This window comes from Podarcis erhardii (assembly GCF_964252035.2).
Source record: "Podarcis erhardii genome assembly, chromosome: 2".
Lineage (NCBI taxonomy): Eukaryota > Metazoa > Chordata > Lepidosauria > Squamata > Lacertidae > Podarcis > Podarcis erhardii.
In genome coordinates this window covers 127,289,868-127,317,852 of record NC_138498.1, presented here as the reverse complement: position 1 = coordinate 127,317,852, position 27,985 = coordinate 127,289,868, and the positions used below count along the sequence as shown (strand labels likewise).

Below are 27,985 nucleotides of genomic sequence, written 5' to 3'. Positions count from 1 at the left end.
GGGGTGCGGGAGGAGGCAGGAGACCCTTGCAAGGGCTGGGGCTGGGTGGTCTTTGGGGAGCATTTAGGATTCATTTTGTTACCGGAAAAATCCGAGGGCTCCCTTGGACAAAAAGTAAAGACACCAACCAGAGTAAATTGGAGCAAATCAGCAGCCTGTAGGCTTGGCCTTTATTGAACTGTTGCAACAGGGTGTTCCCCTCACTTGCAGGTGAGAGAAAAGACACAGAAAAATGGTGTGCAAGACCTTATAAAAACTTTTGAAATTCCCCTCCTCTAGGTCAAGCCCACCCCCAGAAACATCACGCATACATCACAGAAAGGAGGGGTTGAGGGAGGAGTTGCGGTGGTAACCTGAGTGTCCTGTCACCTGGCTGGTTCCCCCTTGAGTACTTTACAGGTGACAAAGGGGACTTTGCAGTTTCCTGCCCCCAGAGGGAAGATCTGATCATTGTCCTTTGTTCCAGTCCAAGCTGAATCCACTCCCATATGCAAGTTCTTTGTGATCTTGATTGTCTTCTGTCTGGGATCATCAGGGTTGGCATAGTCATAACTGGGCAGGGCTCCTGTAGATGTGCTGGGATGGTGAAGGGATTATGGCTGCCCTGTATCAAATCTTCCCCATTTTGTAGTCTTTCCTTCATGGAGTAAAATAAAAATGGAACAGTGCAAATCCAATGTATGGTTGATTTTCTTATGAATTTATAACAGAAGTGTGGCGTATGTAGTGTGTGAGTGTGAGTGTGTGTGAAGTTTGTACAAACAGAATGATTGGGGTGGGGTGGGGTTCCTGCTACAATTTGCAATGTTGCAGGGTCCATCAGGGCAGCTCCGGGGTTTCCATAACTTGCTGGCTTGGTGTTTTGCAAGTTTCCTTAATTGTTTGACCCCACACATACAGACCTCCCTCTTTCTCTCCCCCCACCCAAAAAATAAGTCCTCCGGAGATACTGGGAGGGCAAAGCCCCCCAAGCTGAAACAGAAGAGAGTGGTGCTTGGGATCCCAAGAAGCCACTGCAGAATGAGCCCCCCCCCCATGGGTCCTGGCAGGAAGAAGTGGATATCGGGTATGAGGGAGGTGGAGGGGAGTAGGTCTGCATTGCAGGGGGGTCTAGATGGCCCTTGGGGGTCCCTTCCAATTCAGCCAGTCTGAAGTCTGGGAAAGGGGCTGAATCTTTGGGGAGTGGAGATACAACTTTCCCCCAATCTCCCCAATTCCACTCCCGCCTGGTTCGTTCTTGGGCGTTTGCTGCAATCCCTGCCTTGCAGGGGGTTGGACTAGATGGCCCCTGGGGGCCCTTCTGACCCTGTGATTTCTTCCAGAAGGTAGACCTATTTCCTGGCCCAGCCTCCATCCATTGTTCTCTGCTAATTTGACCTCCACCCCTATTATTCTGCCTTTCCTATCCTTAAATATTTGTTTGAAATCTAATTTGGGGTTAATATACAAAACCACTTCCCTTTTCTTGGTTTTTTTCTGTGTGTTTCCTGCAAATATATAATGTCCAATTTTTGTTTTAGCAAGATTTATGTTATAAGGTTTCTTTTGGTTTCATTCTTAAGTCCATTTATGTTCCACAAGAGCACTTTCAGATCCACCCCAATGTCCTCTATTTTTTGTCCCTTTACTCCTCTCCCTCCTCCTCCTGCTTGTCATGTTTCCTCTAATTCTCCAGTCTTTATTACTATTATTATTAATTTTTCATTAATAATTTCATTAATAATTGATACAATACCAAATTTTAACATCCAAGATGAAAATTTTGTTCTTCTTGTTGTCCCTCCTCAGATAGCCCTATTTCATATAATCACAGAGTTGGAAGAGACTACAAGGGCCATCGAGTCCAACCCCCTGCCAAGCAGGAAACACCATCAGAGCACTCCTGACATATGGCTGTCAAGCCTCTGCTTAAAGACCTCATTTCATTCCGCCGTCTTACCTTCCAGGACTCTGGGCTGTCTTCCAGCTTTCCTTTGTTTAGATAAAATTAAGACACATGTAATGTATGGGATGCGGGTGGCAGTGTGGGTTAAACCACAGAGCCTAGGGCTTGCTGATCAGAAGGTCAGCGGTTTGAATCCCCATAACGGGGTTAGCTCCCGTTGCTCGGTCCCAGCTCCTGCCAACCTAGCAGTTTGAAAGCACGTCAAAGAGCAAGTAGATAAATAAGTACTGCTCTGGTGGGAAGGTAAACGGTGTTTCCGTGCACTGCTCTGGTTCACCAGAAGCGGCTTAGTTATGCTGGCCACATGTCCTGTTGCAAGGATTTTTAAGTACCTGTGACCCTCTCAAATAGTGTCCAAGAATTGACAGACGCAGCAGTGAAGAAAAAGAAAGTGAGGTTTATTGCTGAGCAATAATTGACCCAGTGGAATTCTTTCCAAAAGACTGGGCCCCGGGCTCTAGCGCCCAGAAGCTTTATACCCGAGTACATACTTCATAGATCATGACATAATCAGATACAATTGCAAACGGCAGCAAAAATAAAGCTAATGAGCGCATTCCAGCCTTGCCTCTTCTGATCATGTAAAGAGTTCCCTCCCAACTTCTGCTTTTTCAGTCTGAACACGCAGTTTTAACCTTTTCCCCAGATTTATGGTAAGAAACAGAAAATTTGAGAAAAGGAACTTCGGCTGTTGTGCTCCTACGCGGCCATCTGCTATACATTCTGCGCTTAGCATCTTCCTGTTTTAACTGCTCAGACCTTGTCTGGACAAGGGGGGAAAGTGCCAGCACATCAGATTTATTGCTGCCCCCCTTTGGTTAGCGAGACATTGAAAATAACAAGGAAGGGTACTGGGGCAGAGTTCATTTAGGATTTTTTCAGATTTAAGCAATTTGCTATAAGCTTTTGCAGAAGCTTTCACGATTCAAACATGGATTATATAAAATCATCATATAAATATCTGGTTATATATGGATATATATGGATATATGGATAACTGATAACTGATTATATGGATAACTGATTATATGAAAAGCATAAGGATAAATTCCTTCAGGTCCTGCTTCAGTCCCTGAAGCTGTACGCTGGCTCCCTTGGCAAATAAAGCAAGATGAGTGCCGTGCCCCAGAATCGATCATGACTGGACCTAATGGTCAGGGGTCCCTTTACCTTTGATGTATTTTAACGAAGTGATATTTTCCCAAACTGAAAAATCTTCTGTAAGAGACCACTCCATGGGATAGATTTCACAGATAATAATTGTTCGGTCCCTCTACAATCCAACCTTGCTCCCCCTGGGCCCTAAGATCAAAGATTCACCTTTACTTTTACAAATCCATACACAACAAAAGTTCATGCAAGCAGATGTGGTTTCCTGTGTGAAATATTCCTCAGTTGTAATCTGTCGGTTGTCTTCAGCCCCCTTTGAGAGGGACCCCTTTTTTTCTAATGCGCCATCATTTGCGCTGTTGTAGCATCCCCAGCCGAAATCATATTTAATCATGTATTTGAACAAAGTCTCTCCATATCTTCAAACAGGCTGATACCTTGCCAGTTCTAATTAGAGCCCTCCACAAAGGACCGCACCATTAAACATCAAATTCTCAAGTTTTTTTTTTAATATAGTTTCACTTGCATTCCATTTCATTAATTGAATCTTTCTCCACGAGGCTTGCCAAATCATGAAGTAGCTGTCAGTACTGCAGTGTTTCATTCTATCATTGCACAGTGTGACACTGTGCCTTTAATTGCCTAATTACCTAATGTATCATCGTGTGAGAACGGGAGCGATTTCTATATCTCCTCCTCCTCCCCTCTGGTCCTTGCATCTGGCTTTTGCTGAAGGATACGGCTGCGTGAGTCAGCTCTTCGCTCTGTTGACTTCTTATTTTCTTGATGCTGCATTCCAGCCAGAGTCTGCCTCTGCTGTACTCTGCTACTACGGGCGAAGTTCCTCACCATTCGGACAAGTGAGGGAGGGCGTTGGCCCAACAGCACGAAGTATCAAAAAAGATGAAACGCTCACCTCACATCTTCTGTAGCAGAGCGACAAAAGTCCATTCAAAGTCTGAATTCAAATCTTTGTTGAAAAACAGGAATGCTCCCGCTCATGGCGTTGGCATCAGAGAGTGTCCAATTCGTGCAATGCTAAACACCCAGCGCCCCTGCCTCCACTGCAGCGAGCGGCAGATATCGGACGACGTGCGGGTGAAGGCACATCCGCCCCATCTCTGCGGGGTTCAACAGGGATAATTAGCCGCAGATCCACCTTGTTTAATTGCATGAGCTGACAGTGAAAAGGAACTCTCTCAGAAGGGGGTGGACCTTCATTGGGGGGTTCTAAGAAGTTGGATGGCCACCTGTCATGGGTGCTTGAAATGAGATTTCATAGAATCATAGAGTTGGAAGAGACCACAAGGGCCATCGAGTCCAACCCCCTGCCAAGCAGCAAACACCATCAGAGCACTCCTGACATATGGTTGTCAAGCCTCTGCTTAAAGACCTCCAAAGAAGGAGACTCCACCACACTCCTTGGCAGCAAATTCCACTGCTGAACAGCTCTTACTGTTAGGAAGTTCTTCCTAATGTTTAGGTGGAATCTTCTTTCTTGTAGTTTGGATCCATTGCTCCGTGTCCGCTTCTCTGGAGCAGCAGAAAACAACCTTTCTCCCTCCTCTATGTGACATCCTTTTATATATTTGAACATGCCTATCATATCACCCCTTAACCTCCTCTTCTCCAGGCTAAACATGCCCAGCTCCCTTAGCCGTTCCTCATAAGGCATCATTTCCAGGCCTTTGACCATTTTGGTTGGCCTCCTCTGGACACGTTCCAGTTTGTCAGTGTCCTTCTTGAACTGTGGTGCCAGAACTGGACACAGTACTCCAGGTGAGGTCTGACCAGAGCAGAATACAGTGGCACTATTACTTCCCTTGATCTAGATGCTATACTCCTATTGATGCAGCCCAGAATTGCATTGGCTTTTTTAGCTGCCGCATCACACTGTTGGCTCATGTCAAGTTTGTGGTCAACCAAGACTCCTAGATCCTTTTCACATGTACTGCTCTCAAGCCAGGTGTCACCCATCTTGTATTTGTGCCTCTCATTTTTTTTGCCCAAGTGCAATACTTTACATTTCTGGAGGGGGTTGGACTAGATTCTGAATCTATAATTCTATACTTCACCCTGGTGTGAGATCTTAAATTGACTTTTGAACAAGTGAAATTTTATACACATTCCATGTGCTGATATGCTTTCAACCCCGTATGAAATATTTGGTGGGCCATGAATGAATCCTTTCCCACATTCCAAACACTAAACCGTTTCCTCTCTTGTATGAATTATTTGATGGGAAATGAGAGAGCTGCGTTGACTGAAGTTCTTTCCACATTCCAAGTACTGAAAGGGTTTCTCCCCTGTATGAATTCTTTGATGGGAAGTGAGATTCTGCCTGAGACTGAAGCTCTTTCCACATTCCAGACAATGATAGGGTTTCTCCCCTGTATGAATTCTTTGATGGGAAGTGAGATTCTGCCTGAGACTGAAGCTCTTTCCACATTCCAAGCACTGATAGGGTTTCTCCCCTGTATGAATTCTGTGATGGGAAGAGAGTGCGGCACTTTGACTGAAGCTCTTTCCGCATTCCAAGCACTGATAGGGTTTCTCCCCTGTATGAATTCTTTGATGGGAAGTGAGATTATGCCTGAGACTGAAGCTCTTTCCACATTCCAAGCACTGATAGGGTTTCTCCCCTGTATGAATTCTGTGATGGGAAGAGAGTGCGGCACTTTGACTGAAGCTCTTTCCGCATTCCAAGCACTGATAGGGTTTCTCCCCTGTATGAATTCTTTGATGGGAAGTGAGCTTGTGGCTGTCCCGGAAGCTTCTTCCACAATCGAAGCACATATAGGGTTTCTCCCCTGTATGAATTCTGTGATGGGAAGTGAGTTCACCACTCTGACAAAAGCTCTTTCCACATTCGAAGCACTGATAGGGTTTCTCCCCTGTATGAATTCTGTGATGGGAAGTGAGTTCACCACTCAGACGAAAGCTCTTCCCACATTCGAAGCACTGATAGGGTTTTTCCCCTGTGTGAAGTCTTTGATGGGAAGTCAGATGACCACTCAGACAAAAGCTCTTTCCACATTCCAAGCAGTGATACGGTTTCTCTCCTGTATGAAGTCTTTGATGGGAAGTCAGACCACGACTCAGACGAAAACCTTTTCCACAATCCAAGCACTGATAGGGTTTCTCCCCTGTATGAATTCTTTGATGAGAAGTGAGATTCACCCACGTACTGAAGCTCTTTCCACATTCGAAGCACTGATAGGGTTTCTCCCCTGTATGAATTCTGTGATGAGAAGTGAGATGGGTCCTTTGACTGAAGCTTTTCCCACATTGGAAGCACTGATAGGGTTTCTCCCCTGTGTGAAGTCTTTGATGGGAAGTCAGATGACCACTCCGACGAAAGCTCTTTCCACAATCCAAGCACTGGTAGGGTTTCTCCCCTGTATGAATTTTTTGATGAGAAGTGAGATTCACCCACGTACTGAAGCTCTTTCCACATTCGAAGCACTGATAGGGTTTCTCCCCTGTATGAATTCTGTGATGAGAAGTGAGATGGGTCCTTTGATGGGAAGTCAGATGACCACTCCGACGAAAGCTCTTTCCACATTCCAAGCACTGATAGGGTTTCTCCCCTGTATGAATTCTGTGATGGGAAGTGAGAGTCCCCTCCTGAGTGAAGCGCTTCCCACATTCCAAGCACTGATAGGGTTTCTCCCCTGTATGAATTCTGTGATGGGAAGTGAGAGTCCCCTCCTGAGTGAAGCGCTTCCCACATTCCAAGCACTGATAGGGTTTCTCCCCTGTATGAATTTTGTGATGGGAAGTGAGGTGATCCTTCCGATTGAAGCTCTTTCCACATTCCAAGCACTGATAGGGTTTCTCCCCTGTATGAACTCTTTGATGGGAAGTGAGATTTGCACTTCGACTAAAGCTCTTTCCACATTCGAAGCACTGATAAGGTTTCTCCCCTGTATGAACTCTTTGATGGGAAGTGAGATTCCCCGAGTGACTGAAGCTCTTTCCACATTCTCTGCACTGATACAATTTCTCCCTACTCTGTGTTATTTCGTGTGAAGTGAGGCTATTCCTTTGAACAAAGCTCTTTCTTTGATGGGAGGTGGACTGGGAGCTCTGACGGATATTCTCTACACACTCTGAATATTTATCTGACTTCTCCGCTATGTGGATTCTGTTGTGCTCCCCCTTGTTCTTCCCTTCTGATTCATCACCATCTGCAATGAAGAGAGATGCTAATTAGAGTCTCAGGAGGAAATGGGAGCTCCAGATTATTGAACAATGTTAATGAATGCTTGTGACAGAGGAAGAACTGAAGAGAATGAGATGTGAGGCCGTCCAATAGTTTTCACTGTTTTTGTTTCCTGGTATTAACTGAGATATTGCTTGGCTTTTATCTGGGATGGATATTTTTGTGGCTCAATCATGGAATCCACTCCATCTCCAATCACAACATGTTATGATCCAACAGGGATCCTTACTGAGAGAGTCCATGATCCCACAATTCTCCTCCTTGACTTCTCCTGTGTGAGTGCCTGAGGGCCCTGCTCTTGCCACTAACCACCTGGCCCGGGGCGGGGCCTGACAGGCCTCACAACTATGGTTGCTGTTACTGCTGCTGCTGTCCAGGAGGACTCGGGGACGCAGAGTTCTTTTAAAAATGTTTTTAAATTTTTCTTTTGAATTTTTTGTATGTGGGGGTGGGGTGGATGTTTGGTTGGGCCTGGGAATTTGTTTGATTTAGGTGTTTTTGTAATTTTTACAGGTTTTTTGTATTGTTTTATTTTTTAAAGGTTTTTTTTGTTCTTAAGGGGAGGGGTCAGGGCTGCCGGGGAGTGGGTCCCAGCCAACAAAATGGCTGGGGCATGTTCCACAGGGAGGGATGCACTGGGACAACCGATCTCAGTGATCACGGGTAGGAGGAGGAGTTACGCTAAGACCAGACCATGTCGTTACAGAGGAGGCAGGTTTAGTCGTTGTCCGAGTCTGGTCCTGACTGGATGGATACTAGAATCAGCAAGGGATACCCACATGACCTGAAGCTGCTGCTGTGCAATGCCAGGTCAATGATTCATAAAACCACTGCCATCCATGACTTGATCATGGATGGAGGACTTGACCTGGCATGTGTAACAGAGACTTGGTTGGATGAAGCAGATGGGCCTGTCCTTGCCGCTGCTTGTCCACCAGGTTTCTCTTATGCACAGCAACCCAGGCCATGTGGGCGGGGAGGGGGGGGTTGCAGTGATTTTTAGGAAGTCATTAGTCTGCACCAGGCATCCTATTGGGAAGACTCAGTTTTCTGAGTGCATGTTCTGGAAGTTGGGCAATAGGGGCAGTACAGGATTCCTTTTGGTGTACCGACCTCCCCGCTGCACCAAGGATTCCCTGCCTGAGCTGCTTCAGGTCGTGGCGGATGTTCTCCTGGAGACACCTAGCTTGGTTGTCCTAGGGGATTTTAATATCCATGCCGACACGACCTTACAAGGGGCGGCTCGGGACTTCGTGGAAAGCATGGCCTCCATGGGGCTGTCCCTGAATAAGTCTGGCCCAACCCATAGCCACGGACATGCCTTGGACCTGGTGTTTACCTCTATGGATGTTGGTGATCTGACACTAAGTAAAAGCGAAACAAAAGAAGTGCCATGGTCAGATCACTTCCTGGTGCAACTGGACTTCTCCGCGACCCATCCCCTCTGCAGGGAGGTGGGACGAATTTGGATGGCCGGCCCCTGCCACTTAATGGATCCAAATGGTTTCCAGAGCCTGGTAGGGGATGTTTTATCCCATGTTGATGGCCTTTCAGCTGATTACCTGCTGGCCCGCTGGAATGTGGAGTTAACCAGGGCTATTGACTGTTTGGCTCCGAAGCGCCCTCTCCGACTGCATGGAGCCCGGACAGCCCCGTGGTTTTCCACGGATCTGAGGGCAATGAAACAATCATTGAGACGGCTAGAGCGACGGTGGCAGATAACTCATTCTGAAGCTGACCGGACACGGGTTGGAGCTCAATGTCGAGCCTACCAAGTGGCGGTTTTGGCCATTAAATCCTGCCGTCCAGTCAGCGCTTCCCTGCATGGCTCTGCTTGGGGCTGACCTGGGCAGGAAAAACAGAGTTGCAGCAGCGGTCCTGCCGTCCGTGTGAGATAGAGGGATAAATCAAGTCCAGAGACAGTTCGTTGCTATCTCTAAAAGCGTTTATTTACAAGCCATAAATCAGTCTCATTCCATCGGAGCTTTCCGGCATCTCTCCCGTACCAAAAGCACACACAGCTTCTTTTCAGCGTCTCAGTCAAAAGTGAAACCAACTCTCACAGACAAAGACAGACAAAGCCTGTCACGTACGGCCCTGCTTCAGGCCACTCCCCAGATACAGGACAACAAGGAGTTTTAATCCTGTAAACTCCAAACTCCACAGCGGTAGCGACGGCGAAGACTTTCTTCACCACCTCTATTGCATCTGCAGAAAACAGCAGCAGGAGACTTTTTCAGGTGGTTCGCAATATAGCAGAACCACCTGTTACATCGGGGCCCAGCAAGGGCCACATGATCTCCTGCAATGATTTTGCTAATTTTTTTGCAGATAAAGTCGCTCAGATTCGGGAAGAGGTAGACGCCACCGTGGGAGCAGAGCCGGGGCGGGAGAGTGCTAGAGTCCTGTCTAGTCAAATTGTGTGGGATCAATTCCAATCTGTTACCTCCGAGGATGTGGACAGGCTGCTTGGACGAGTGAAACCAACCACCTGTCTCCTGGATCCTTGCCCATCCTGGCTTATAAAAGCTAGCTGTGAAGGGCTGGGCGATGGGCTTCGTGGGGTGGTGAATGCTTCCCTCCGTGAGGGAGCCTTCCCAGACTCGCTGAAAGAGGCGGTTATTAAACCGCTTCTTAAAAAACTATCTTTAGATGCGGCCATAATGGCCAACTATCGCCCAGTCTCAAATCTTCCATTCTTGGGCAAGGTGATGGAGCAAGTGGTTGCTGAACAACTCCAGGCACGCCTGGAAGAAGCGGACCATTTGGATCCCTTCCAGTCGGGATTCAGGCCTCATCATGGGACTGAAACTGCCTTCGTCGCACTGGTTGATGATCTCCGGCGGGCTAGGGACAAAGGTGAGAGCTGCTTCCTAGTTCTGCTGGATCTCTCAGCGGCGTTTGATACCATCAACCATAACATCCTTCTGGACCATCTTGAGGGGCTGGGAGCTGGGGGCACTGTCATACAGTGGTTCCACTCCTTCCTCCTGGGCCGTGTTCAGAAAATGGTGGTGGGGGATAAGTGTTCAGACCCCTGGGCTCTCACTTGTGGGGTGCCTCAGGGTTCTGTCCTCTCCCCCATGCTTTTCAACATCTACATGCAGCCGCTGGGAGAGATCATCAGGGGGTTTGGGCTGGGTGTTCATCAGTATGCGGATGATACCCAGCTCTACCTCTCTTTTAAATCAGTGAATCACCAGTGAAGGCGGTGAAGGTCCTGTGTGAGTGTCTGGAGGCGGTTGGAGGATGGATGGCGGCTAACAGATTGAGGTTGAACCATGACAAGACAGAAGTACTGTTTTGGGGGGACAGGGGGCGGGGAGGTGTGGGGGACTCCCTGTCCTGAATGGGGTAACTGTGCCCCTGAAGGACCAGGTGTGCAGCCTGGGAGTCATTTTGGACTCACAGCTGTCCATGGAGGCACAGGTCAAATCTGTGTCCAGGGCAGCTGTTTACCAGCTCCATCTGGTACGCAGGCTGAGACCCTATCTGCCTGCGGACTGTCGCGCCAGAGTGGTGCATGCTCTGGTTATCTCCCGCTTGGACTACTGCAATGCGCTCTATGTGGGGCTACCTCTGAAGGTGACGCGGAAATTACAACTAATCCAGAATGCGGCAGCTAGACTGGTGACTGAGAGCGGCTGCCGAGACTATATAACACCAGTCTTGAAAGACCTACATTGGCTCCCAGTACGTTTCCGAGCACAATTCAAAGTGTTGGTGCTGACCTTTAAAGCCCTAAACGGCCTCGGCCCAGTATATCTGAAGGAGTGTCTCCACCCCCATCGTTCTACCCGGACACTGAGGTCCAGCACCGAGGGCCTACTGGTGGTTCCCCCACTGCGAGAAGCCAAGTTACAGGGAACCAGGCAGAGGGTCTTCTCGGTAGTGGCGCCCTCCCTGTGGAATGCCCTCCCACCAGATGTAAAAGAGGACATGGATGTAAACTACCAGACTTTTAGAAGACATCGGAAGGTGGCCCTGTTTAGGAAGGCTTTTAATGTTTGATGTAGTACAGTATTTTAACAAACAGCAACATCTTTACCTGAACACTCCCCATCAGAAGTTATCTCAATCTGGTTGGTCTAAATTTAAATTTATACGTAAATCTCTTTCTTCACTTTGAACCCCCTCCCTCCCATTTTCATGATGAAACCAACTCTGTATTGTTTCTTTGGTAACAGAAGAGGAAAAGCGACTATTACTCACTTAATCTAAGCACAACGGCCACAATAGCGTCAGTCTAGGCATTTGGCTCTGCGATGTTGAATGTTCTCTGTTCTCTCCTGTTTCCCCTTTTTTTGTTTCAGTTGAAAGCAATTCATGAACCCAGAACTCATACACTGACCACTAATGATGAACTATATGTTATAGATATTCCGGCAAATTTATTCTGCTATTTTACATAGCGACGGATCAGTGTTGGACATTGGTAAGGCATTCAGATCACAGAACTGATTTTAGACCTTTTGAGCTGCCAATGCATCGCGGTGACTGGGGAGCTGTGATCTATTCCTAGCTCAAATTGCCTGCAGATGACAAAGGAGCAGGCAGGCAGGCAGGTGGGGGAGCCCGAAAAAGTGCCCCCCTTCTCCATCTCCATCCGCCTGCCTGCCTCCCCCCACCCCCTAGCTGAGCAAGCCCCAATTCCTCTCTGGCTCCATCCATCCATGTTCCCATCTCCCCTCCCCTGGGACTCACCAGATCTCTCGGAGGTCCCTGGGAGGGAACGCTCAGAGGTTGTGGGGAGGGATGCAGGAGACAACCTGACCAGGTCAACTGTCCATCTTCCCCCTTCCATCCTCGCTAAGTTCGCAGGATCTGTCTCTTTCATCGTTCCTGAAGAGTCAAGGAGCTAAAAGAAGCTGGAGGGTCCTGGGAGAGAGGAAGAAGCAAAGGGAGCCTCAGAGGCCCTGCAGGGATTCCCCTAGATATTCTCCTGCCCCTGGAGAAGCACAAATGGGGCAGCCCCTTCCCAACAGAAGCCCCATTTCTAAACATCTCCAGTGCTTGCAGTTTCCCCTGTTTGCTCCTCGCCCCACTTCGTAAGGCTGACATGTTCTGCACAGTAGTGACCTGAGAGTAGATCCCATTGAATTCAGTGGTGCTTATGGACAGAACTTGGTGCCAAAACCAGTCACCATCCTGTCCCCAAGCCTTGGCCGATCATCAAAACTAAACTCCATTTCCTTCCATAGCAATACAGTGAAAGTTTGAGGCTTTAATCCATTTCAATTTTATCACATAGTTCACTTTTCTGTTGTAATCCATAAATATAATCCAAATCTCTTTTCATAGAATCATAGAGTTGGAAGAGACCACAAGGGCCATCGAGTCCAACCCCCTGCCAAGCAGGAAACACCATCAGAGTACTCCTGACATATGGTCGTCAAGCCTCTGCTTAAAGACCTCCAAAGAAGGAGACTCCACCACACTCCTGGGCAGCAAATTCCACTGTCGAACAGCTCTTACTGTCAGGAAGTTCTTCCTAACGTTTAGGTGGAATCTTTTTTCTTGTAGTTTGGAACCATTGCTCCGTGTCCGCTTCTCTGGAGCAGCAGAAAACAACCTTTCTCCCTCCTCTATGTGACATCCTTTTATATATTTGAACATGGCTATCATATCACCCCTTAACCTCCTCTTCTCCAGGCTAAACATGCCCAGCTCCCGTAGCCGTTCCTCATAAGGCATCGTTTCCAGGCCTTTGACCATTTTGGTTGCCCTCCTCTGGACACGTTCCTCCTCTGCCCTCCTCTGGACATCTCCTCTTGCTTTTTATCAGTTTGTTCAGGGAAGGAGGGTTCGTTCTGGTGGGCTGGATCTGGAGCACAAAGGGTCAAGTTCTGCTTGCATGAGCCCTTGTGCTCCTTCTTCAAACTTATTAGGCAGGAACGTCAGAGGTCCAATCTGAGAGTATTTCATTCTGGGCTACTTATGGCAGAGCACAGAAGACATGCAATCAATTCTTTTCAGTTCTGTCAAGTAGGTCCTTCCCTAGATTTCTCAAGTGCAAGGACCCAGGGCTGTCTGAGTTAGGGGGTTCCTTGGGGTCCAGGTCAGCTGGCTAGTCAGGATTGTCACCTGCAGAGTATATGTCAACTAAAGGACAATAGTCTGCCTTGAACTGAGGACTTTTTGGAGGTGTTGCTGAATGTGGAAGCAGAGGAGCTGGTGATGCCACATTTCGGAATAATATTGAGAGTAATACACCACTCCTCCATAGATATTCTCTGTGCTTATACACTATATTCACAAACTTTATGCTCCTCTTGTGAGAAGATACCTAAAGGCTTAGGGTAGCTTGAGAGAAGTAGCTTATTTTGAGACAGAACCCATTTCCAATTCTTGTTTATCAAAACCCTCTCCCTAGTTGGTTTGGTTTTGGCTTCTGACAGGAGAGCAGAGCATTTGATAACCTTGCATATCGTTTCATATTGATATAAGGATCTGGTGTGCAGATTCCAGTAAAGTGGTACCTCGGGTTACATACGCTTCAGGTTATATACGCTTCAGTTTACAGACTCCGCTAACCTAGAAATAGTACCTCGGGTTAAGAACTTTGCTTCAGGATGAGAACAGAAATCATGCTCCGGCGGCACGGCAGCAGCAGGAGGCCCCATTAGCTAAAGTGGTGCTTCAGGTTAAGAAAAGTGTCAGGTTAAGAACGGACCTCTGGAACGAATTAAGTACTTAACCCAAGGTACCACTGTACAGTACAAGCTTCTTAAGTGTTCTGTCTGGACCCAGAGCATGAGCTACTCTTAAGTAATTTAAAAGGTATTTTTAAGTCAACTTTTTAATATGGCACTATTTTAATTTTTTTTAACATTTTTGCTCTTCTTTGTACTTATAGACCTCCTTTTGCCATGTGGACGAATTAAACCTCCCTTATTCATCTATTTTTAATGGTAGGGAAAGAGATATTGTTGTATTATCCGGTTCCACACTCTCTGCCAGACTTTATTCCAGAAGGGTTTACAAGTGCCTATCAGGATGGTAAGAATTTTATTACAGTGAGCCAAAAAGGATTTTATGCATTCTATGTCCCTCGTTAGTAGTCCCTCGTCACCCAATGACGGATAATTCCTCATTTGCACCAGAGGCTTGGGACAAGGAGTCTTTTAGCCTTCTATTAGCATTTCCTGAGGATAGTTCTGAATTTTGCTTTCAGATTAGTTCCTCTACCTGTTTAGCCTGAATTTGGCCTTGAGTCGCTTGAGCTCCTGGTCTCAGTGCCAGAGATGACTTAGCAGTTGAGCTGCCTGGGCCCAAAACCTCTTTCTGCTCATCCTTGGAGCTGCTGAGAGATCCTATAAGGTCAGTAATAGGATCTGGCTCCCGCTGTTTCTTAGCCACCTCCTCATTTTCCTTATTCATGTAAAATGGAGTAATTTCTGCTTGTGCTTTCTTAGAGAGACTCTCTTTGGAGGAGGGTCTGTGGCATTTGGGGAGAGAACATACATTTTGTAACTACTCTGGGTCAACAATGTCTTTCCCCTTAATTCCTCATCAAGTTTCCTGATATCATTAATAATAATAATAATAATAATCCTAGCCTGAGGAAGAAATTGAGGCTGAAATGATTGATCAATGGAAATGACTGCTTGTGAAAGAGGAAGAAGGGAGGGGAGTTACTGCCTTTTTTGGCTGGTATTAGCAAACGTATTTATGGGACCTGGAGATTCAAAAAGCCTGGCTCGTTCCAGGGATGGATTTAATTTGGCTCAGTCATGGAATCTTCTCCATCTCCAAGCTCAATCATTTCTTTGCTCAACCAAAAACAGACAGATGCCGAAAGGAAAATAGAAAATTTGACAGGATGTACCTCCACGTCCCTGAGATCTCTGAAGCCTACATGGAAGAAGGCCTGGGCAGCTGAGACCAGCCTCATCCTGGTTTGAAAAGGCAGGACTGGTGGAAGAATATTCCCAGACAGAACAGGAGATGCATCTCCTATGGAGAGTTGTGGGTGGGTTAACATCTCAGATGCTGCAGGTGGCGCTATGGGGCTCCCTCAAAATAGAGGAGGTTTGTCCTTCAGAGATCTGTATGGAATTTCAAAACTGATCTCATGATCCAGCAGGGAGCCTTACCAGAGAGGCCACGATCCCAGGATTCTCCTCCTTGACTTCCTTCTGCAGAGCTCTCTGGTCAGGATCCAGCAAAGCCCAGTCCTCCTCTGTGAAAGGAAGAGCTACGTCTTCAAAGCCCACTGGACCCTAAGGGGAAAAGGGAGAAGAAAGATGATATTTCTCTACACATTGCTCTGTTCTTTTCTGCCTCTTAATAGCTGCATTGTTTTAACATTATTCTTTTCCTTCATGCTTATTTCAGTATCTTAATGGAGCAATTTTGTTGTGTATTTAAATGATGGGGGAGAGACATGTGTTGTTGCATCTGGGACACAGGAAGTGGTGCTGGAGATGCAGAAGGGCTTTTCTTCTCCCTGAGCTCCCCCCACGTGGGAATGTTCCCCTCTGGCTGCAGCCTCTGGTCACAAAGGTGACTTTTCCCCCCCTCTGAAGGGGGTTTATTTCCTTGACCCAAAGCCCCCTCCCCAAATGAAGGCAGCATCTGGATCCCAAGGAAGAGCAGAGCTGCATATTTCCTGCAAACTCGCCCCCCCCCTGGCTTGGCAGAGAGGACAAAGGAGGACCCCCTGCTCCCTGACTTGGGGGGTCTCCCCCCCCCCCGGCATGATCTGAGAGGGACCCCCACTCATCCTCCCTGCCCCCCTGGGACCCCCTTCTCCCCATGGCACCCTCAGGGGGAGGAGAGAAGAGACTCACCCGAGTCCAGGAGAGAGAAGAAAGCAGGGAGGGAGGGGGAGGGGGAATTTACCCATGGAGGACCTTGCCCCCTCCCCCTCCACTTCCTGTCCTCTCTAGGAATCCAGCTCTGCTCCTCTTAACCCTTGCCGAGCCCAGGGACCCCCCAGCCCAGCCCCCCCTCTGCCCCCCTGGGAGCCCGACTCGGCGCCAGGGAGACGGGGCTTCCCCAGGAGTCTCCTCGAGAGCAGGCGCCAGGGAGGAAGAGGAGTCCCAGATCCCCCCAAGGAAGACCCTTCCAAGTCTGCCCTCCAGCTCCCCCTCTTCCCTGGGGCAGCCCCACTGAATCGGGGAGACGCCTCCTTCCCTGCGACGTGGAGGCTGGCAGGCCCAGCTGGGCTTCTTCCAGGCTCTGGCGGAGTCAGACTTGGGGGGCCCTTTCCCCCCTCCCAGTCCGCCCCCCACACCCAGGGGGCCCCCTCAGCCCTCCTTCTTGGGGGTCTCCCTCCCCTCCCCTCTCTCAGTCCGCCCCCCACACCCAGGGGGTCCCCTCAGCCCTCCTTCTTGGGGGTCTCCCTTCCTTCCCCCCTCTCAGTCCGCCCCCCACACCCAGGGGGTCCCCTCAGCCCTCCTTCTTGGGGGTCTCCCTTCCTTCCCCCCTCTCAGTCCGCCCCCCACACCCAGGGGGTCCCCTCAGCCCTCCTTCTTGGGGGTCTCCCTTCCTTCCCCCCTCTCAGTCCGCCCCCCACACCCAGGGGGTCCCCTCAGCCCTCCTTCTTGGGGGTCTCCCTCCGCTCCCCCCCCAGTCCGCCCCCCACACCCAGGGGGTCCCCTCAGCCCTCCTTCTTGGGGGTCTCCCTCCGCTCCCCCTCTCAGTCCGCCCCCCACACCCAGGGGGTCCCCTCAGCCCTCCTTCTTGGGGGTCTCCCTCCCCTCCCCCCCTCAGTCCGCCCCCCACACCCAGGGGGTCCCCTCAGCCCTCCTTCTTGGGGGTCTCCCTCCGCTCCCCCTCTCAGTCCGCCCCCCACACCCAGGGGGCCCCCTCAGCCCTCCTTCTTGGGGGTCTCCCTCCCTTCCCCCCTCTCAGTCCGCCCCCCACACCCAGGGGGTCCCCTCAGCCCTCCTTCTTGGGGGTCTCCCTCCCCTCCCCCCCTCAGTCCGCCCCCCACACCCAGGGGGTCCCCTCAGCCCTCCTTCTTGGGGGTCTCCCTTCCTTCCCCCCTCTCAGTCCGCCCCCCACACCCAGGGGGTCCCCTCAGCCCTCCTTCTTGGGGGTCTCCCTTCCTTCCCCCCTCTCAGTCCGCCCCCCACACCCAGGGGGTCCCCTCAGCCCTCCTTCTTGGGGGTCTCCCTTCCTTCCCCCCTCTCAGTCCGCCCCCCACACCCAGGGGGTCCCCTCAGCCCTCCTTCTTGGGGGTCTCCCTTCCTTCCCCCCTCTCAGTCCGCCCCCCACACCCAGGGGGTCCCCTCAGCCCTCCTTCTTGGGGGTCTCCCTTCCTTCCCCCCTCTCAGTCCGCCCCCCACACCCAGGGGGTCCCCTCAGCCCTCCTTCTTGGGGGTCTCCCTCCCTTCCCCCCTCTCAGTCCGCCCCCCACACCCAGGGGGTCCCCTCAGCCCTCCTTCTTGGGGGTCTCCCTTCCTTCCCCCCTCTCAGTCCGCCCCCCACACCCAGGGGGTCCCCTCAGCCCTCCTTCTTGGGGGTCTCCCTTCCTTCCCCCCCCCCTCAGTCCGCCCCCCACACCCAGGGGGTCCCCTCAGCCCTCCTTCTTGGGGGTCTCCCTCCCCTCCCCCCCTCAGTCCGCCCCCCACACCCAGGGGGTCCCCTCAGCCCTCCTTCTTGGGGGTCTCCCTCCGCTCCCCCTCTCAGTCCGCCCCCCACACCCAGGGGTCCCCTCAGCCCTCCTTCTTGGGGGTCTCCCCCACTTCCCCCCTCTCAGTCCGCCCCCCACACCCAGGGGTCCCCTCAGCCCTCCTTCTTGGGGGTCTCCCTCCACTCCCCCCTCTCAGTCCTCCCCCCACACCCATGGGGTCCCCTCAGCCCTCCTTCTTGGGGGTCTCCCTCCGCTCCCCCCCCCTCAGTCCGCCCCCCACACCCAGGGGGCCCCCTCAGCCCTCCTTCTTGGGGGTCTCCCTCCCCTCCCCCCAGCTTCTCCCCTTGAACTCCCGCCTGACTCCTCTTCCTCTCCCCCCTCAGACCATCCCTCAGAAAAGCCTCCTTGCCTTTTCCCGCCAAAAGGGCTGGCTCCGCCCCCGCTGGCTTGGCAGCCAATCAGAGCGAGGCTCCAGGAAATTTCTGAGGGACTAAGTCCGCTGACTGGCCTGGCTCTGCTGTCCATCACAGGCCCAACCAAGGGGGGCATCTCTAGAGATCATCTCCGTCTGTCAGTTACCTGTCGATCCATTTTAGGCTTTGAGATCCTTTGAAATAACTGTTCCGGGTGCCAGAACCCTGCGGGGCCTAAGTTTCATAAACAGTAGTAATAAATGGTTGGAGGACAAGTCTGGGAAGGGGCGAGAGGCCCCTCCCTGCCCCCCTCCAGGCTCCTCTCAGGTTCATCCAGGGTCCAAAGCCGCCTCCATTTTGGGGGGGCCAGGAAGGGAGTGGTCCCTGCAGCTTCGCCTGCCGGAAAGGGGGCGACATGCAAGAGGCCAGCCTGGCAGGGTTGTTGTGGAAGGAGGAGCTCCTGGAGGGAAGGAGGGGCCAGGGAAATGCCATTCTGCCAGTAAAGTGCCTCCCTCTCTCACTCCTCCTCCAAACGAGAGCCAGGGGGGTGTATATATATCTATGTATGTTGGTAGGTAGGTAGGTAGGTAGATGATAGATAGATAGATAGATAGATAGATAGATAGATAGATAGATAGAAAGATATGGGAGCCAAACAGTACAAATTGAAAGCATTTGCTGATGACTTGGTATTGACTTTACAGGAGCCAGAATCCAGCACTAAAAGAGTATTAGAATTAATTCAAGAATTTGGAAAGGTAGCAGGCTTTAAGTTGAATGAGACGAAAACTAAAGTTTTAGAGAAAAATTTAACTGAGATTGAGAGAGATAAGTTTCAGAAGGAGACAGGATTGACATTGGTCAAGAAAGTGAAATATTTAGGGGTTAACATGACTGCTAAGATTGTGAATCTATTTAAGGATAATTATGAAAAATGTTGGACTGAAGTGAAAAAGGATTTAGAAATATGGTCAAATTTGAAGCTATCGTTGTTAGGCCGAATTGCTGTGATAAAAATGAATGTACTGCCAAGAATGCTGTTTTTGTTTCAAACATTGCAAATTTTGGACAAAATGGACTGTTTCAAGAAGTGGCAGAGAGATATCTCTAGATTTGTCTGGCAGGGCAAGAAACCTCGAATAAAATTTAAGATATTAACTGATGCTAAGTAAAGAGGTGGATTTGCCCTGATTCATAAACTTTATTATGAATCAGCCGCATTTTGTTGGCTGAGAGAATGGATGCTTCTTGAAAACACGGATGTGTTGGATTTGGAAGGCTTTAACAATGTATTTGGTTGGCATGCATATCTGTGGTATGATAAGGTTAAAGCACACAAAGCGTTCAAAAACCATATTGTCAGAAAAGCACTGTTTAATTTTTGGATAAGATATAAGGACTTGTTAGAAAATAAAACCCCAAGATAGTTGTCACCAATGGAAGCAAAGGCTCAGAAAAAACTCAATATGGAGGCCAAATGACCGAAGTATTGGGAAATGTTGGAACAAGAGGGTGACAGATTAAAATTGCAGAGCTTTGAAAAATTAAAAAACAGAGTATGAGATTGGCTCCCTTTCCTGCCAACTCCATCTGGCCTAGGGGGCGGAGCCTGCACTCACCGCCACAGCTTAAGAGGCCCAAGGGGCGGAGCCTGCACTCACCGCCACAGCTTAAGAGGCCCAAGGGGCGGAGCCTGCACTCACCGCCACAGCTGAAGAGGCCTGAGGGAGGCTTCCGGGACACTGCTGCTGCTGCTGCCTGCGTGACAGGGACAGCCCCATGGAGGCCATGCTTTTTATGAAGTCCCGAGCGGCCCCTTGTAAGGTCGTGTCAGCATGGATGTTAAAATCCCCCAGGACAACCAAACTAGGTGTCTCCAGGAGAACATCCGCCACGACCTGAAGCAGCTCAGGCAGGGAATCCTTGGTGCAGCGGGGAGGTCGGTACACCAATAGGAATCCTGTACTGCCCCTATTGCCCAGCTTCCAGAACATGCACTCAGAGAACTGGGTCTTCCCAATAGGACGCCTGGTGCAGACTAATGACTTCCTAAAAATGACTGCAACCCCCCCTCCCCGCCCACAAGGCCTGGGTTGCTGTGCGTGAAAGAAACCTGGTGGGCAAGCAGCGGCAAGGACAGGCCCATCTGCTTCCTCCAACCAGGTCTCTGTCACACATGCCAGGTCAAATCCTCCATCCACAATCAGGTCGTGGGTGGCAGTGGTTTTATTCATCACTGACCTGGCATTGCACAGCAACACTTTCAGGTCATGTGGGTATCCCTTGCTGATTCCTGTATCCTTCCAGTCAGGACCAGACCTGGAGGCAGGGATAGTCCTCAAACAACGACTAAACTTGCCTCCTCGGTAATGACATGGTCTGGTCTTAGCATAACTCCTCCTCCTGCCCGTGATCACTGAGATCGGGTGTCCCAATACCCCCCCCCCCCCGTGGAACCTGCCCCAGCCATTCTATTGGCTGAGGCCCACTCCCAGGTGTTACAGGAAAAATCCGAGGGCTCCCTTGGACAAAACAAAGACACCAACCAGGATAACTTGGAGCAAAACAGCAGCCTGTAGGCTTGGCCTTTATTGAACTGTTGCAACAGGGTATTCCCCTCACGTGCAGGAGAGAGGAAAGACCCAGAAGAATAGTGTGCAAGGTCTTATAAAAACTTTTGAAATTCCCCTCCTCTAGATCAAGCCCACCCCCAGAAACATCATGCATACATTACAGAAAGGAGGGGCTGAGGGAGGAGTTGGTGGTGGTAACCTGAGTGTCGTGTCACCTGGCTGGTTCCTCCCTTCCCCCCTCCCCCTGAGTCACTTTCAGGAGACAAAAGGTAGTCGCAGTTTCCTGCCCCCTGAGGGAAGATCTGATCATTGTCCTTTGTTTCAGTCCATGCTGAATCCACTCCCATATGCAAGTTCTTTGTGATCTTGATGGTCTTCTGTCTGGGATCATCAGGGTTGGCATGGGCAGGGCTCCTGTTTATGTGCTGAGACAGTGAAGGGATTATGGCTGACCAGGACTAAGTCACCCCCCTTTGTTAGTTCTTGTCATATGGAGTAAAATAAAAATGGAACAGTGCAAATCCGATGTATGGTTGATTTTCTATGAATTTATAACAGAAATATGGCGTATGTAGTGTGTGAGTGTGTGTGTGTGTGAAGTTTATACAAACAGAATGATTGGGGTGGGGGGGGGGTTCCTGCTACACAGGCAGCCTTGACCCTTCCCCTTAAAAAGCAAAATACAAACTATATAATAACTTAACAGAATAAGAATAATAAAAAACAAAGCAAGAAACAAGAGCGCTCAAATTAAACTACTCCCCACCCTGACTAAATGCTTATCCCACCCCAAGCAAAAATAAAATAATGAAATAATATAATATTATAAAAAACAACCACCACCATTTAAGGTGCTGCAAATTAAAAGAGCTTAAAACATTTAAAACCATTTTGTCCCTTGCTGCAGGTAGCTGCTCAGGCCTCTTAAGCTGTAGTGATAAGTGCAGGCTCCGCCCCCTAGGCCAGATGGAGGTGGCAGGAAAGGGAGCGGCCCAGCCAGCACTCACTAGAGGAGCAGCAGCAGCAGTGTCCTGGAAGCCTCCCTCAGGCCTCTTAAGCTGTGGCGGTGAGGGCAGGCTCCGCCCCTTGGGCCTCTTAGCTGTGGCGGTGAGTGCAGGCTCCGCCCCTTGGGCCTCTTAGCTGTGGCGGTGAGTGCAGGCTCCGTCCCTTGGGCCTCTTAGCTGTGGCGGTGAGTGCAGGCTCCGCCCCTTGGGCCTCTTAGCTGTGGCGGTGAGTGCAGGCTCCGCCCCTTGGGCCTCTTAAGCTGTGGCGGTGAGTGCAGGCTCCGCCCCTTGGGCCTCTTAAGCTGTGGCGGTGAGTGCAGGCTCCGCCCCTTGGGCCTCTTAGCTGTGGCAGTGAGTGCAGGCTCCGCCCCTTGGGCCTCTTAAGCTGTGGCGGTGAGTGCAGGCTCCGCCCCTTGGGCCTCTTAGCTGTGGCGGTGAGTGCAGGCTCCGCCCCTTGGGCCTCTTAAGCTGTGGCGGTGAGGGCAGGCTCCGCCCCTTGGGCCTCTTAAGCTGTGGCGGTGAGTGCAGGCTCCGCCCCTTGGGCCTCTTAGCTGTGGCGGTGAGTGCAGGCTCCGCCCCTTGGGCCTCTTAAGCTGTGGCGGTGAGGGCAGGCTCCGCCCCTTGGGCCTCTTAAGCTGTGGCAGTGAGTGCAGGCTCCGCCCCTTGGGCCTCTTAGCTGTGGCGGTGAGTGCAGGCTCCGCCCCTTGGGCCTCTTAAGCTGTGGCGGTGAGGGCAGGCTCCGCCCCTTGGGCCTCTTAGCTGTGGCGGTGAGGGCAGGCTCCGCCCCTTGGGCCTCTTAGCTGTGGCGGTGAGTGCAGGCTCCGCCCCTTGGGCCTCTTAAGCTGTGGCGGTGAGGGCAGGCTCCGCCCCTTGGGCCTCTTAAGCTGTGGCAGTGAGTGCAGGCTCCGCCCCTTGGGCCTCTTAAGCTGTGGCAGTGAGTGCAGGCTCCGCCCCTTGGGCCTCTTAGCTGTGGCGGTGAGTGCAGGCTCCGCCCCTTGGGCCTCTTAGCTGTGGCGGTGAGGGCAGGCTCCGCCCCTTGGGCCTCTTAAGCTGTGGCGGTGAGTGCAGGCTCCGCCCCTTGGGCCTCTTAGCTGTGGCGGTGAGTGCAGGCTCCGCCCCTTGGGCCTCTTAAGCTGTGGCGGTGAGTGCAGGCTCCGCCCCTTGGGCCTCTTAAGCTGTGGCGGTGAGTGCAGGCTCCGCCCCTTGGGCCTCTTAGCTGTGGCGGTGAGTGCAGGCTCCGCTCCTTGGGCCTCTTAGCTGTGGCGGTGAGTGCAGACTCCGCCCCTTGGGCCTCTTAGCTGTGGCGGTGAGTGCAGGCTCCGCCCCTTGGGCCTCTTAAGCTGTGGCGGTGAGTGCAGGCTCCGCCCCTTGGGCCTCTTAAGCTGTGGCGGTGAGTGCAGGCTCCGCCCCTTGGGCCTCTTAGCTGTGGCGGTGAGTGCAGGCTCCGCCCCTTGGGCCTCTTAAGCTGTGGCGGTGAGGGCAGGCTCCGCCCCTTGGGCCTCTTAGCTGTGGCGGTGAGTGCAGGCTCCGCCCCCCAGGCCAGATGGAGTTGGCAGGAAAGGGAGCGGCCCAGCCAGCACTCAGTAGAGCCGCAGCAGCAGCCTTCTCGTGCCTCTGCTAGACTCTTTTCAGGCACCTGCTAAAAGCATTCTTGTTTAGGCAAGCATAGCCAGATGCTTAGGAAGCTGAAATAATTTTAATCTCTTTTCATATTTTAGCTTTTCTGTGTTTTAAAGTAGGCATGTTATTTTTTATTGATTTTACTGCTGTGGTGGTGGTGTTGTTTTTTGTATTGGTAAACAACTTTGCAGGTTCTTTAAAATAAATTTTAATAAATAAACAAACAATAAATATAAATAAAATAGCACAAGCCAAAACACAATGCATCCTGTAGATTTAAGTAACTGTCCACAGTGGCCTACTTGTTATCAGAGGCCCAAAATCCACATTCCTTTGTAAGAAAATATGAAATAAAGTCAAAACATTTTTGCAGGCAAAAAAACAAAGGTCAATATTGGGGAGGTGACAAAAACTTTTCCACACCAGGTACCCCCTGACCTTGTTATGCCACTACCCGGGGTGCAGGGAGGGGGCATGGGGGTCCCTGTTCAGATCATGCCTGATGGGGGGAGACCCCCAAGTCAGGCGGAGAGGGTCCTCCTTTGTCCTCTCTGCCAAGCCAGGGAGGCGCCAGTTTGCAGGAGTGAAGAAAGACAGTCAGGTTACCCTAAAAACCCTAAAACTCTTTGTGAATCCCCCCCCCCCAGCCAGGCCTCCAAGCCTCGCCTCAGGCACTCTCAAACTGCACTCTCAAAGCTTTTTTCTCTCTCTAAGGCTAAAAGCATTAGCTAAGCATATTGCTCTTGCTGTAACGAAAAGACTGAAACGAAGGTGGAGAACAGAGTCCTTTGCTTCTCAAAGCCTTTTTGTTTCTAAGGCCAGTGGCCTTGTTAAAACCAGATTGCAACTTTCTTACAGGAGAATGAAACATATCTGAACACTCTGAAACCCCCTTTGGCTTCTCACCCCCTTTTCCCGGGAACAGTCCAAAATAGTCCCAAGACGGGAACTTTCTGTTCATGCTCAGGAGACATGGGGCAGAACTTTTCCGAAGGAGGAGAAAGGGGAGGGAACTGGAAGGGGAATATATGCTCTGTGCAAATGGTTGTGAACTCGTGCTTGTTTGTGAGTTATCACACTTGCTCCTTCTACCAGTTCATGGATGGTAGAAATAAAGCTTTTTCTCCGAAACTATTCCTTGAGTGTCTGTTGACTCCCATTTTCCCTTTATCGGGCGCAATATTTTTCCCACCCGAGGGCAACGCCTCATAAGGCTACAGGAGGACTGCAGCTGTTCTTCCTTGGGATCCAGATGCTGCCTTCCTTTTGGGGGAGGGGGCTTTGGGTTGTTACCGGAAAATCCGAGGGCTCCCTTGGACAAATGAAGACACCGACCAGGGCAATTCAGAGCAAAACAGCAGCCAGTAGGCTTGGTCTTTATTTTGGAAAGACTGTCGCGACAGGGCTCCCACCGTTCACGAGGTGAAACAAAATGGAAGCCCCGAACAAAGGAAGACCCTAACTTTGATTAGATGCTAATCTCCGAAGCTACACCCCCAAAATTACATCATATTTACATCATGATTACATTAAAATTAGGAGGAGTCGAGGAGGGGCTACACAGGTAATCTGAGTGTCCTGACACCTGGCCGGAGCCTCCTCTCGCCTCCCCACATGAGTCATTTTAAGGACAAAAGAGAAGGGCGAAGTTTCCTGCCCCCTGAGGGGAATCCGGTCAGAGCCCTTTGTGAGAGTCTGTGCGGAATACACTGAAATATGCAAGTTATTGTGTTCCTGATAGCCTTCTGTCTGAGCCCATCACGATGGTTGTCAAGGTTGTCACGTTCGCTGCAGAGTACGTGACCGCTCGGTCAAAGGATTATGGTTGCCCTGTATCAGGTCACCCCCCTTTGATAGTCCTTGTAATATGTAGTCAAATAAAAGTGGTCCGATGAAAATCCGATGTACGGCTGATTTTTGGTGAATTTGTAAAGAATATGGTCCTTGAAGTTCAAAGTATTTTCTCTTTTCGGAAGCAACTTGCTACATTTTGATTAAATCAGTCACGGTCAATTAAACTCGGAAACATTGTATTGAGAGCTGTCAAAAGGTGAGGGAACAGACGCTTGCAGCTTGCAGTACCAGCGTGGCCGCCGCAAGGGGCGCTGTTCGATAATGGTGATTGGCTGAGGCGGCCGCTGTTTGACCTAGAGTTCAGGCGCCCGGTCTACTCACAGTAAAAATAGGGCGAAGCGGAGCGCTATGGCGAAAGGCTGTCAGTCTAGCGCTTCCTTATCTACGGAAGGCTTTTAAGAGATGACCCTCTAAAGGGACATCTCTAGGGTCAGGGAGGGGAGATACGTGTATGTGTGTGGTGCTTGTGCGGTACACGTGTAGATGAAAAAGGGGGGGGATTTCCGGCGGCAGTTCCCCCCTTCGGAGATAGGATTGCGAAGGTAGGAAAACCGCGCAATCCTTCTCTCCGCACAATCAATAAAAGTCTGACATGTCATACCTAGAATCCGGATTTTGGAAGTTCTTCAAGGGTCCCATCTCGATGGGAGTCGCCTGGGTTCTTGGTGCTGGCAATTTGTAGGTAGTAGCTGATCGCGGGCGAAGAGTCGGAAGGCAAGAGCCGCAAGTCTGACAGCACATCGGGAAGCAGTGGATTGCGCAGCAGAAGACAGCAATGCAGATGGTTACAGTAATGAGGATCAGGAGTCCATTCCCTAGGAGTTGTTTTATCCAGCCTGACCCAGGCAGCCAGTTCCACAACTGGGTATCTGACAGTCCTTCGTGTTGGATGTCTTTAAGCTCGTCCGTTAATTTATGGATGTTGTTGAGGTGTCCGGTAATATTAAGGGTTTGATCGGACACGTGGGTGCAACACTCGGTTCCGACAAGGGCACAAATGCCTCCGGTCGAGGCAAGAACGTAGTCCAAAGCAAGGCGGTTCTGAATCGCAGTCTGTCTGACTTCCGTTAATTCCGTCAGGATAGATTGGGTAGCCGCATTGGACTCCTCCATGAAGTTTAACAGGATATCCGTTAATTTAAGGATATCGACATGGTTGGAGCCGGCTCCATACGCGGGAAAAAGAGCCCGGCCATAGGTTTCACTATTGGCTGCCACGTCAGAGAGTTGTGATAAGTCCTTTGCCCTCTTATTGCGTCTCCTTCCGGAGGGTAGATCTTGTGTGACCCGAACTCCAGGTAAAATTAGTCCAAGATAACAAGTGCCACGGGAGTGGGGGCTGGCCCATACATAGCCGCGGTGGCCACAAACCCAGAACAACCCCTGTAGACACAAGTCTATGCGGCCAGTGAGGAAGGCACGGAAGAAACATTGGGAGACCGGGGAGGGGCTCCAGGAGTCGGGTAAGCTCATTACGCGTTTCCATGCAGACATTAAACTGGGGTGGATAGAGGGGTTGCCCTGGTGCCATAGGGTAATCCTGCCGTTTAAAGCAATGTCAATGGTGTACTTACAGGTGCTTTCGCCGATAACTTTGTCATTTCCGCTGAACTTCCGGCAAAGGTCACCTGTTGTGGGTCCGGTTAGGTAGATGTATTGGTGAGTCAAGTTCACGGCAGTCAGGTTCCAGGATTGCACGTCAGCGGAGAGATGTTGTTGCAGCGTGAGGGGTATTCCAAGAAATGGTATGCCACTGTGGAGGTGTGCGGGAGCATTGGCACAAATCCAACACTCATTGGTTGTTGTCTGTTTAGCAATTTGAGAGATCAGTTTCACGTAAGTGTTGGAATGCCAAGTGGACAAAAAGTCATTATTGTTGGGGTTTTCGGATATTGACAGTTCCCCCCTTTGTCGAGGTGCGGTACCGGCGGGGTGAAGGGGGTCTTGGCGGAGCAGGTATGTGAGGTTTGTGGCGAGACCTCCACACCTTTGGGGTCCGGTAGTGTCCCATTCTGCTGGAGGTGTGACGGAGTGATGCCAGCCTTCAAGGTACACTTTCCCGTCCCAACCGGAAGCGAGTCCGATGTCCCAGACGCAGCAGTACCTTCGGAGGCAAACTCCTTGTAGGATGGTTTGGCGGGGAGTGGAATCCACTCGTTGACAGTAAAACCCATGAGTTAGGCGTTCTGTGGGGTGATTCTGGTCAGTATAAACTGACTCACCGCCACCGTTGTCTAGAAGTGTCCAGTTTAGAGTTTGTTTGGGTGTACCATCAGAAAAGAGTACGTAAGAACCATTGAGGCACTGGGCTCGGTTCCAAGGGCCATCTCTAGTGAGGATGAGTTTGCCGAGCGGTACATAAGAGGGCGAACGAATGAAAAGTTCCCACGTTTGGTGAATAGCAAGGGTTGGTAATATGGCATGTCGAAGGAGAACGCGGGTTTCGGGTATGCAGAAATCAAAATCTCCTAGGCGGTCCGGTGTCCCTCTTTTTACCATATCAACAATTCCAAAGTCCAGATATTTGTTTTGTAATCCTGGGCATGAGCCGTGTGTGGTTATGGTGTGTTGAGACAGAGCAGAGGTAATAGAAAGGAGGAGTAGAATGGGTATGGTAGTTGTCATTGTGGATAGTGGGTATTGGCAGGCTGTGGGGCTG

General features: G+C 50.6%; 2 protein-coding genes across 16 annotated transcripts in view; one reads left to right on the top strand and one right to left on the bottom strand.

The window, feature by feature from the left end:
- Positions 1–27,985, top strand: part of LOC309334671 (uncharacterized protein) — a 140,479-nt gene that overhangs the window by 71,518 nt on the left and 40,976 nt on the right. The window contains exon 1 of one of the 11 annotated variants that reach the window (XM_081849207.1): positions 14,450–14,600. The exons of the other annotated variants lie outside the window; for them this stretch is intronic. The gene's annotated coding sequence lies outside the window, so the exon portion shown is untranslated. Of the gene's footprint in view, positions 1–14,449; positions 14,601–27,985 lie in introns of those variants that run through there. 11 annotated transcript variants of the gene reach the window in all.
- LOC309334660 (uncharacterized protein) overlaps positions 2,323–27,985 on the bottom strand; it is a 128,030-nt gene continuing 102,367 nt past the window's right edge. For 4 of the 5 annotated variants that reach the window (XM_081849163.1, XM_081849164.1, XM_081849165.1 and 1 more), the window contains one exon: positions 2,323–7,245. In XM_081849163.1, coding sequence (XP_081705289.1) covers positions 5,261–7,245 — 1,985 coding nt within the window. In that variant the 3' untranslated portion in view covers positions 2,323–5,260. Of the gene's footprint in view, positions 7,246–7,509; positions 7,545–27,985 lie in introns of those variants that run through there. The other variant, XM_081849167.1, reaches the window with a different exon arrangement.